The following is an 11,948-nucleotide window of genomic DNA, read 5'->3' as shown; positions in this document are numbered from 1 at the left end:
CACATGACTCAAGTGGATAGCAGTGCTTGCCACAAAAGCCTCACAATGTCAATTTAATCCCCCAAACGCAATTAATGGTAGAAAGAGAGAACTGAGAGCTGTACTCAGCCCTTCCACATGTGATGTGATACATGTGCCCACCCCTCTCTCTCCTCTCTCTCTCTCTCTCTCTCTCTCTCTCTCTCTCTCTCTCTCTCTCTCTCTTTCTCTCCTCTCTGATTCTCTCTGTCTCTCTCACACACACACACACACACACACACACACACACACAAACACATACACACACTTTTTAAAAAATGAAATCTTAACAGAAGTCTCTCCCAAATCTGTCCACCAGAACGGAGTGGCTTAGTTTTGTGATACATAGCTTTTGTGATTGCGTGGAACTAACTGTATCAGAAACTGACACACTGGCTCCATAACTCAGGCCTGACAAGCAACCAGATTGCTTAACAGATCAGAGATATTCAGCTTCCCAGGAACTATGCACATTAAAAATCGGTTAATTGATGTTGTAAGACTCAGCTCCGTAGGTCCACTGGTCCTGCTGCCGCAGGCATACTGAGGCTTGATTTTGTCTGAGGAAAATGTTTTCTGTATTCTGTGTCCTTTAGTTTCTTGTAGACATAAATGGCAAGATCTGGAAATGTCTGCTGAAAATAACGAGAAGGGTCTCCGATTCTTTCCTTCATACTGAAATAAAACACAAATAGTTAGGCAACTGGCCCTAAGCTCTTTCTCCTTCTTAGAGTATGCCCTGATGCTGTGCTTGTTTCTATGAAGGAAACAATAAAAACTTTGTAATCTGGTGAATTAAGATGCTTCCTGACTCTTTAATAACTATGCAATTTAAATTTCAGGAACTTGTTTGTTCATTCATAAAAATGGTAGTAATAGCCAGGTGATGGTGGCACACCTGTTTAACCCCAACAATCAGAATGCAGAGGCAGATGGGTCTCTGTGAATTTGTGGGCAGCCTGGTCTACAAGAGCTACTTCTAGGACAGTCAGGGCTGTTACACAGAAAAACCAAAAGCATACAAAAATGGAAAGGGGAGGCAGATCTCACAAGACCCTACCCCGAGATAAATAGCTGTTACAGGCAGTTAATGGTGGTGACAGCGAGCATCAGCCTTCTCCAGGAGCAAGACCCCTCTGAGAGGTTCCAACCCACGTAAGAAGCACTAAACAAAGACACAAATGAGCAACACTACATGGACTCAGAAGGTTGTGTTTATCTATACATATGTATGTGTGCAGCAGCAGTTAGAGATGAGGTCATGAATTGGAGAGGGCACTGGGGGGGGCACAGGAAGAGTTGGATGAGGAGGGAAGAGTGGAAATGATGTCAATACAGTACTTATGTATGAAATTCAAAAAACAGTAATAATTAAACAAAATGGTAATACAACTCCACAATTCTTTATAATCAATCTCTAAATAATAAAAAAGAAAACATTCTGAACTGTACTGTGTGTGTCTGTGTGTGCAGCTGACACTTCTGATAACTAATGTGGAGATATGCTCAATGTTTGGACTCTACAGTTGCTTTATCCGGTGGCCCCGTCTTCTGTTGTAGTCACCCAGAAAGATACTTCTGTTCAGTAGAACTCAGCAAAGCTAAAAAGGAGGATGAGACCCTGCTGGGCATGTCTGAACCTAATTGTAAAGCCCCAGGGACTCAGAGAGATTATTCCTTTTTAAAACAAAAATAATTACTTTAGCCTTTTCTCCTTCGCCTCATTCTTTTTATCCAACTCCTTCTTCTCTGTCAGGGTCTTACTATGCATTCCTGGCTGACCTCATGGAGATCCATCTTCCTCTGCCTCCTGAGTTGTGCTGTTAAAGACATGTGCCACAGCCCCGCCCTCCCACTTGCTTTTCTTTATCAAAGTAAGATTTCTTCTTTCCATAGGGACAGACTTTACAACTGTGTTTTCTAACTGTTCTCCTGCATGGATGATGCACAAGAATAAAGGAAGCACTTACTCCTTGTTTTTATCCTCATTGATGTGTTCTCCCATATTCCGAATGAACTTCAGTAGATCGCCTACAGTATTCTGATAAGGATTTCTCATAGCTTTATAGAAATCATTCATTTTTTTCATAACATATTTGTCAATCTAAAAAACAAAACATTACACCCAATTTATGATGACAAGATAAAACAAATCCTTATGATGTGTTAATATCAGAAGGCCAAATACAAATTTGAATAAATGCTCTCTACCAATGAATGAAGCAAATAGAACAAATGAAAGTACATGACACCACCACCCACTGTGCCATGCGGGGCAGTTATGTCGTGTTTGAATGAGGCACTATAAGTGACTGATTTCATTTTTGTCTGTACTGGCTAGTTCCCAACAAATTATGCCTATTATGTGTGTGGAAGTGTTGACTAGTCTAGCCACTATGAAAGTCAGTACTGAGGGTCCTCACAAAACTAAAACTACATCCTACCAAAAGAGCAGCTACAACCCTGCTGGGGATTCATCCAAAAGACTCTCAGTCAACATATCTCAGAGATATCACAGAACTGCTCACAGTAACCAAGATGTGAAGTCGACTTAGGGGTTGCTCAATCGCAGAATGCTACAGAAAATGTGGTTTATGTACACAATGGAATTTTTTCAGCTATAAAAAGAAAAAAGTTCTGTCATTTGCATGAAAGCTGGTGGAAATGGAGATGTCTAAGTAGGCAAATTGAGTCACTCTCAGATAAATAAAATGGAATTTTGCTTAGATACATAAATCCATGTATGTAAATTTGACAGGAAAATAGAAACAAAACTGTAGAACACCAGGGACTAAAGAAAGAGAAGGGTTATGAGCAGGGTAGAAGGGCATGAGGGGATATGGTCAAGGTATATCATATACTTATATAAAAATGTCTCTACTTTCAAGTTGGTCCATCTCTAAAAGTTTAAAGTTTGAGCTGAAGTCTCATATGCATGCATTGAGCAAAGAGTCATGGCACACGCACTCCATACTAAGAACCAGCACACAGTGGCTGTCTCTGCTCCATGGGACTTGCAGACTGGCAAGGAAAATTTATATTAAATTAGCAATTATGAGGGGAGACAAGGGAATGAAAAAAAAACAAAATGAGAAGCAGAAACAAAGACAGAGAGAAGAGCAGAGGCCTGAAATAGAGAAGCTGCTGGTCTCAAAGACCTGAAGATCATGGATTCTCCCAGGGTGCATTGTACATGAGCTGCACCACACAGCGTCATCTCTGCAGATATCCGCGCTTCACGGGAACATGCTCTATTCTGCTTTATGGTGTCCAGACTGTGATGTTGGCCTAAAACATAGTTGGATTTGAGAAATGTTTGTAAATTTACAATAATGAGAGTTTGTGATACAGATTGAGATGCTGATTAATTTTATAGACTTCCCCTAAATTCGATTTTAGCAGAATTTGTCTTGAAGAGGAAGGATTTGAAAGGTTATCTTATTTCATAATGTGTCTTCTCAACACAATGTGGGTCCTTGGAACAGGACTGCTCACAGGCAGCAGAGGTGTCCAGTGTGTCTAAGCTATGGCTTCATGGTGGAAAACCGCCTTGGCTTAGGCTCTATTTAGTCAATCATTCTTATCATAATAAAACTTTTGGCTAGACCTGAGGGGAGCTAATGGCCTGGATTAAGGCCATCCTAAGGCAGAACTTAATGACAGTGTCTTAGGGGTCCTGACTCTGAAGGAAGGAGAAGAGACTCGAAAGAGTCAAGAGGGCTCATTTGGAAAGAAGAAAGTGATCCCACTCACTTCCTGGTAACAACACACTGGTGTAGAAAATAACAGCCGAAACTGTTAGATACACCTTCATTCCTCAACCACAGAAAGTGTTCATACCTTAGATTTCCACTGATAGAAACTTCTGGAAGGCTCAGGTGTTCTAGAGTTCAGTCTTTTGAGAATCTTACTTTCATTATTTCGTGTTTTGATGTCAGATTCATTCCCCAGATCCCGAAGTGCTCTGTAGCGGCTGAGAGTGATAGAAACAGCATGCTCATCCCATTTTCCCAAAAAGGGAAATTGATTTGCTTTGATTTTTTTAATTTATTTATTTATTAAAGATTTCTGTCTCTTCCCCGCCGCCATCTCCCATTTCCCTCCCCCTCCCCCAATCAAGTCCCCCTCCCTCGTCAGCCCAAAGAGCAATCAGGGTTCCCTGCCCTGTGGGAAGTTTGCTTTGATTTTTAATTAAATTTCTATGATGGGAGAGGCCACCCCATTGATTCCCACCTGTTTTTCAGTTATTACAACCAGAATCCAGTAAGTTGTTGCCCCTCCCAAGGACACACTGCCTACAATGCCCAGGTGAGAGGAGAGCCTGGGCCTGCTGATGCCCAGCCCTGACAGCTGCTCGTACCACAATGGTTCTCAACCTGTGGCTCATGATCCATTTGGGGGACAAAACACCCTGTCACAGGGGCCACAGATCAGACATCCTGCATAGCAGATATTTACATTACAATCATAACAGTAGAAAATTACAGTTATGAAGTAGTGACAAAAATTACTGTGTGGTTGGGGGTCACCACTGCTGTGAACTATGCTCATTGCTAATAATAAAACTGATTGGTCGATAGCTGTGCAGAAAGAGATTGGAAAGGCAGCCTGACACAGAGAATTCTGGGAAGAGGAAAGGTGGAGTCAGAGAGTTGTTGTCAAACAAAGAGAAACCAGATGAGAATATCATGCTGAGGAAGATACCAAGCCATGTGGCTAGATAGATAAGAATTAGGGTTAATTTAAGTGTAAGAGTTAGCTAGTAACAAACCAGATCTGTAAACTAAGCATTTAGAAGTAATATAAGCTTCAGAGTGGTTATTTGAGAACTGGCAGAAGGGAGCGAATCATCCGCCTTCACAGCGCACCGTGAGGAACTGTATTAAAGAGTCTCAGCATCAGGAACCTTGAGAACCAATACTGTCACTCATACCCGAGGTCTACTTACTTCTCCCAGGTCCAAAAGAAAGGATGGCCAAGCAGGTCCTTCAGACAGTTCATTACATTTTCTCCAGGGGAAAACAGGCAACAAATGAGGTCCTTAGTCTCCTCATCTAGAGACTTTTCTGCCACCTTTATATTATTTTCAGCCGTCAGTGTCTCAAAGGGGATTTCACCTTTCATTACCACATAGAGGACCAGCCGTCCGAGGGCCTGCACGGAAGCCATAAATCAAGCCAAAATTGCAAAGTGGTAACCTATTTGGGTAACCTTGGAAGATTTGGCAGTTAGTATCTTATTGTCAGTTTCATTGGTCAGAGATCTTCCTAGAAGATTAGTAAGAGGAATCTCTAGGTGTGTCTATGATGGCATTCACAGAGAAGATTATGGTCATGAGGGCTCTGGCCTAAAGGACCATGATGGATTCACACTGCCAGTAGACTTATATGGAAGTAGTGGGGCATTGGAAGGTTGGACCTATTTGGAAGAAGTGGTGCAGTGGGGGATTGTCCTGGTGTCTATAACTTGACCTGTTCTTTTACAGTTGTGGTTGAGCTTCACTTCTTGTCCAGGATGGGCTGGTCTATCAATCCCTCACATCTAGCCTGAACTGAGACTTCTGAGACTGTCATCTCAAATAAACCCTTCTTCCTTCAGGATCTCACAGTGATGTGTAAGTAGTCCAGACAGTGTGAAAATGGAGGACGGGAGGGATTTTAAGGAACCTCTGGGCTATATTCCTGTGGTCCGTGATGTCATGTTAGCAACTAGACTCTGAATCTGTAGGGTTCTAGGTGAGAAAGGCAAAGCCCTGTGTACAAAGAGCTCTCAAGGCCACACATGGCCCACAGTTTAGGGTCCTGAGAGGCCATCCTGGTCCAGAGCTGCTAGGATAAACTTGTTGGCAGCAGGATTCTTCCTAGGTCTTGGATGTTCTGACAGAATGTGGATAAGTCAAGGAAGGGAGGATGCACAAGGACACTTGCTCAGCTATGTTCATAACAGCATTATTCATAATAGCCAGAACATGGAGACAACCTGGATGCCCCTCAACCGAAGAATGGATGAAGAAAATGTGGTACATTTACACAATGGACTATTACTCAGAGGTAAAAAAAAAAAAAAAATGACATCATGAAATTTGTGGGCAAATGGATGAAACTAGAAGAAAAAATCATCCTGAGTGAGGTAACCCAGACCCAACGACAAACACAGTGTGTACTTGGTCTTAAGTGAACAATAGATGTAAAGCAAAAGATACCCCGGCTACCATCCACAGTCCTAGAGAAACTAGGTAACAAGGAGGACCCTACGAGGGATGCAAGGATCCCCCTGGGAAGGGGAAATAGTTGAGATCTCCTGGGTAAACTGGGATGGGGGTATTGTGGAGGAGATGGGAACACGCTCAGTCGGGATGGTCAAGTTGGGGAAGGGATAGAGAGAAAAGACACCAGGGAGAAACCTTGATAGTGGGGCTAAGATGGCATTGGAGAAAAGCCTGGTGCAGGGAAGGCTCCTGTGGGTCCACGGAGATGACCCCAGCCAGAGCTCCTGGTAGTGGTGGATAGGGTGCCTGAACTGGCCTTCTCCTGTGGTCAGATTGGTGACTATCCTGTCATCATAGAACTTTTGTCCAGTGACTGATGGATGCAGCAGCAGATGTCTATAGCCAGGCACTGGGCCCAGATTTTGGATTCCAGTTGAAGAGAGGAAGGGAAATTATATAATTTGGGGCCTCAGGATCATTATGGGGAAACCCACAGAGACAGATGACTCGAGCTCATGGGAGTTCATAGACTTTAAACCAATATCTAGGGAGCCTACATTGGACTGAACTATGCCCGCTGCATGTGTGTGATAGTTGTGTAGTTTGTTCTGTTTGTATGACCCTAGCAGTGGGACCAGGATCTGATTTTGGTGCATGACCTGGCTTTGTTGGAACCTATTTCCTATAGTGGGGTGCCTTGCTCAGCCTTGATGCAGGAGGGAGGAGCTGTCTCAAGTTCATGTGCCATGCTTTGTTGACTCCAACTGAGGCCTTACCTTTCCTCAGAAGTGGATGGAGGGGGGTTGGAAAGGGGGTGGGAGGAGGTAATGGGGGGAGAGAAGGGAGGGAAACTGGTTAGTATGTAAAATATATTAAAAATAAACAAATACAAAATGGAGGGTGCTTTAAACAAAGAGGACAACATAGAACCAACTAGGAACTGGACACAGTACTGTGAGGAGGCAGATAATAGAGTCATTCCTAATCAGGTGGGACTCAGTACTAGCCAAGAGAACCCGGCTTTGCTACAGCTGAGATAGGCAGTGGTCAGCACAAGGGACAGTTATGCTAGGGTGGTAGAAGACAGGAACCACCAAACCCAGAAGCAAAGCTATTGCCCTTTAGCTACTATCCAGGAGAGAACAGTCTGGCCATATCTGAACAAGCCTGGCAGCCAAGGTACACAGGGCCTCTCAGGAGTTGTTTTACAGTCCTGAGGCTTCTGCTGAGCTCTGTCTCTTTGGAGCTGAAGCCTGACTTCAACACCCCAGACCTGTCTGGAACCTCCATATCTGACTTTGTTTGGTTCTCAGCAGGTAAGTTTGAATAGAGTTGGGAGGAAATCTCATTTGCTTTACCCTTAGGCAGAAAAATATTTGCAGAAGGAACCTGTGAGGTATTCAGAAATGCCTCCATGAAGTCTCTGAAGAAGAGGCGCCCTCGTGTTAGTTACTTATTCAGCTGGTGAGGAAGAAGGAAACACAGATAAAGAAAGGGACCACAGTGAAAGGCAGCTCAGCGTCAACTCAGCTATTTCACCATCTCCTCAGCCTGGTGAAAGTTCTCCTGAGGAAAAACACAGAAATGGGCAGGGGAGTGAGGACACTGGACACCGTGGAGGGAAGCCGTGGGAAAGCTTGCCTTCTGGATTAAAATAGGAAGTTCCTTACCTGGCCCTAGGGAATGGGGTAATAAACAAATAAGGAAGCAGAGGAGAGAAAAATTTAACCCGGCCACAGAAATTACCTCCAAGTCTCTTTTGATCGCCTGTGGATCTCTCATGCACTGGACGCTCTGATCAAAATCTGCCAGGCGAATTGCTTTCTTGTCATCTAAGGGACAGTTTCAGAGGTGAATAAAAATATTCTCTGTGGTGTGATAAAACATTTAAATAAATATGTAACATGATATGCAGTCTTTCGTCTCTGAAGATCAATAATAATACATTTATCATGTCCAGCCTCATTTGATCTACTAGGTAACTGTCAAGAGCAGGACACATATTTTTATTTTTTACAGGACAGACAGTAGTGAAAAATGAGGGTGAAGTTAACCAGCTGTCCACATTCACAGCTCCTAGGGCACAGCACAGTGTCCATGAGGTTACTGGCCATAGTTAAGGATACAGTCTATGGGTAACTAACAGCTAACCAACAGCTAAAGGTGAAGGTTCTGAGTCTAGGAATGTCTTGGCATCACTTTCCATTCAGTTAAGCCCACCAGATTCAAGCTGCACTGGTCTTTAGACCACCCTCAAGGGTCAGAAATGAGATGGATCTGTCACTGTTCCCACTTCTGTTAAGGCTTTGCTTCCTTCTAGAAGATTCCACAGAGTCCCCAGAAAGAGGAATGAATGGATGATAGCTGTTGGGAACCAGATCTAAAGGTGAGTAAATCAGTTATTTAGCCCTCAAGAGGTGACTATACTGTCTCCATGATGATCAGAAATAAATCTCCATCCTTTACCAATCTCTTAGTCTGCCATGTTCTGTTACAGCCACACATGAAAGACCACCACAAGGCCTCACCTATTAAGATGTTTGGGGGCTTTAGATCCTGATGAGCGAATCCCTGCAAGTGTAGTCTTTGGACAGCCACAAAAACAGACAATAGGACATTGCGGGAAAACTTATCTTCTCTGTTCTCCACCGGCTCCGCTCTGTGTCTACCCAGGAACTCTTCCAATGTCCACTCACACAGGGACAGACACACATATAAACAGGCCTTGCTGATCTCGCTTCCATAGAAAGTCACGAAGTTACTGTCGCCACGGCAGCCCTGCAGACAGGAGATTTCATTGCGTGCACGTGAGCTGTCCTCACAAAAGACCTTCACAGCCGCCTCTCGACTGTCATAGAACCCCAGGTAGATGCCTCCTTCAGAAGTGCTAGCAATTTTAAATTCATCATCTAGAAAGATCTTGAGTTTGCCAATCATGGGTCGATGCTCTCTGTGGAGTTTTTTCAAGGCTTCTCCCCAGTGTGAACTGTGAGGCAACCAGTCACCAGCAGGAGGGACACTTTGATCATTAGCTTCATAACGGGGAAGAATCTCCATAATGGAAGTGTCATAATTCCTCCTGGCTATCCCAACAAGATCCCCACACCTGGTACTAGCTCCCTTAGCACATAACAACTGGACTATTGTCTTCTGTTTGAGTTCAACAGCAAATTGCAGGGCCGTCTTGCCCTCATTATCTCTGTCGTCAATGTTTATGCCCTCCTGACCCAAGAGCATCTCCACCAAGCCTTTGTGTTTCCTTTCCACTGCCGCCATCAGGGGTGTCTTCCCCCCTTCTCCTCTCACATTGGCATCAGCCCCGTGGTGCAGCAGAAGGCGAGTAATCTCCTCCATGTTTTCACTATCCTCTTTCTGCAGAGTACGGATCAAGGCATTTCTGCCTTTGTTGTCTTGGGCATCGACCTCTGCCCCCATGTCATTGAGGAGAATACTCAAGGCTTCTGTGTGGCCATTTTCAGCAGCACTCATAAGAGCTGTGGCCCCTCCTTTCTTCAGTCGCCTTTTGTCCTCTGTTGTCTCCCGTCTCAAATTTACATCGGCTCCCTTATCAAAAAGGAATCTTAAGGCTTCTACTTTACCATACGCGGCAGCTTCCATGAAAGCTGTGAAGCCATTGATGTCACACTCATTGACATTTGCTCCTTCAGAGAGGAATCTCTGGAGCAGTCTCTCGTCTCCATGGGTCCCAGCGATGATGAAGGGAGTGGCTCCGTTCTTCTTCCTCCTATGAGGGTCAGCACCATGACGAAGCAGGACATCTACAATGTCTACCCTGCCCAACTTCACTGCATTGTGCAAAGGTGTCCAGCCCCCGATGTCTTCACAGACATTGACATCAGCCCCTCTGTCCAGCAATTGCTGGATCCTGTCAACATTTCCCTCTTCAGCGGCTTTAATCAGCAAAAGACTGTCTTCATCAGTGGCCCTCTGACTGCTTGAGGATGTGGCTCCATCCTGGGGAGTGTCGTGATCTGTGGTCTCCATGGTAGTCAATTCTAATGCCTAGTGTTTTCAGCCTTTTCCTTGAAAATGAACACTGTTTTTTGGGGGACGCTATGAGAGTCTTGGGGTAGGAATTGGGCTTATTGTTCCGTCTTCTGAGGTCTCCTCTGTAGACAAGAGAAGAGGTGTGACTTTGACTCAGAACTCAGCTATACCCGTAAAGAGCCTTTACTAAACACATTTACTTGCTTAATTAGAAATTTGAAGTTGTAGACTATTGTGAATATATGTAAATTTGAGATGAGGAGATTATTAGTCCCAGGTCCCCAAAGCAACTGCTACCAGTTTATATTTAGTGTATAGTGTTAAGTTTCAAACCTGGGACAAATAGCTGAGGTGCCTACTTAACCTATCAAAGACGACCTGGCAGCCAGGCTCTCCCAGCATCACTCAGTCACTACCTGTTACCGCGTGTGGCTGGCAGACCCCGCTCTCTACCTTGAACTCTAGCCTGGGGACTGGACTGTTTTTCCCGCAGAAGCTCTTTCTTACAGAAGCCAGAACTTGGTTTAAGGGCTCATTTTGTACCTTAAGCCTCCTGGCTGCTGCCCTGGTCCCCCTCTCTCCTCTCTTCTCCCCACATGATCCAGCTCAGTCTGGTCATGCTCTCTCTGGACTTTCCCAGATGTCCCTGCCTTTACCTACACGCTCGCTTTTATCAACAATCAACTTTCTCCTCCCCTGTGCCTAGGAGCAGTCATGGACTTTCCTTTCTTTTGATTTCTTTTTTTCATGCATACAGATTAATTTTTAGGCTGGGGTAAGGCTATGCTAAGTGACTCAGAACTCACATGCTTATTTTCATTTTCTAATCTTGAATATCTTAATATTTAAAGTGATATTATAAAAAATTAAACAGTTTAATACAATTCTGAATGAAGTGGTGGAAAATTTAGCTCATTTCATCTTGTTTTCCTCACGCAGATTTCTTATGATAGACGTCCTAACGCCTCATGACTCCTCTGAAAACTGCCTGCTTTCTTCAGTATTCTATAAACGTTCTTACCTAGCAATTGGCGGCTCCTGGGGCTGCGGGAGCACGAGCAAGCTCCCTTAAGAAGAAAAGTGTATTTCTTTGTCTCTGTCCATCTGAGTTTCTTCCTCCCAGGTGAGGCTGGCCACCGCACAGGTGCTGCTGTGCTCCCCACACCAGTCCTCTTCACAACCCTGTGCGGTTGTTTTTTTGTTTTGAGTTGTCGTGGAAAAACTTGATAAATGGGCTCAGCTTTGGGTTTCTGGGTACACAGCTTTTGGCTTTTACTTCCTTATTGCACACTCCTAAACCGCTGACTTACAATATCGTTTCCTTAATAGCAGACAACAATAAACAGGGACATAGGTTACAGTGAGTTAAGGAGTGTAGCAGGTACTGGGCACTGAATGGCAGAGTATATATTATGCCTCTTTGTGAATTTGTGCATTTGTGTGCGACTGCGCGTGCACACGTGCGTGTGTGTATATGTGTGTGTGTGTGTGTGCGTGTGTGTGTGTGTGAAATCCTCTCTTCTGACCAGCATCATTTAGGTCAGTGGCCTCATTAGGCTCTAGTGTTGGATCCAGTTCACGCACCCAGTTCAGTCCTCAGTCAGCCCTTCTTAACCTGAACATCTAAACTGCTGTGTCTGCTACAAACCGCACAACGCCTCCCTCTCTGAGATCTACAAATGTCTTGTACTCTGACTACCAATTCCCAAAGTCA

The 11,948-nt window shown here is 44.3% G+C and overlaps 1 protein-coding gene across 1 annotated transcript; it reads right to left on the bottom strand.

Moving 5' to 3' along the window:
* Positions 1 to 435: 435 nt before the first annotated feature.
* Positions 436 to 10,331, bottom strand: Rnasel (ribonuclease L). The gene is made up of 6 exons (XM_005363881.2): positions 8,755 to 10,331; positions 7,973 to 8,058; positions 4,967 to 5,172; positions 3,859 to 3,991; positions 1,989 to 2,122; positions 436 to 693 (listed from the first exon to the last, which is right to left on the bottom strand). Exons 1-6 carry the CDS (start codon positions 10,229 to 10,231, stop codon positions 522 to 524), a joined length of 2,208 nt encoding a protein of 735 aa, XP_005363938.1. The 5' UTR covers positions 10,232 to 10,331; the 3' UTR covers positions 436 to 521.
* Between the last annotated feature and the right edge of the window lie 1,617 nt (positions 10,332 to 11,948).

Source organism: Microtus ochrogaster, assembly GCF_000317375.1.
Source record: "Microtus ochrogaster isolate Prairie Vole_2 chromosome 6 unlocalized genomic scaffold, MicOch1.0 chr6_random_2, whole genome shotgun sequence".
Taxonomy (NCBI): Eukaryota; Metazoa; Chordata; class Mammalia; order Rodentia; family Cricetidae; genus Microtus; species Microtus ochrogaster.
Note: the sequence above shows the minus strand (reverse complement) of the source record. Positions and strands in the feature narration are given on the sequence as shown.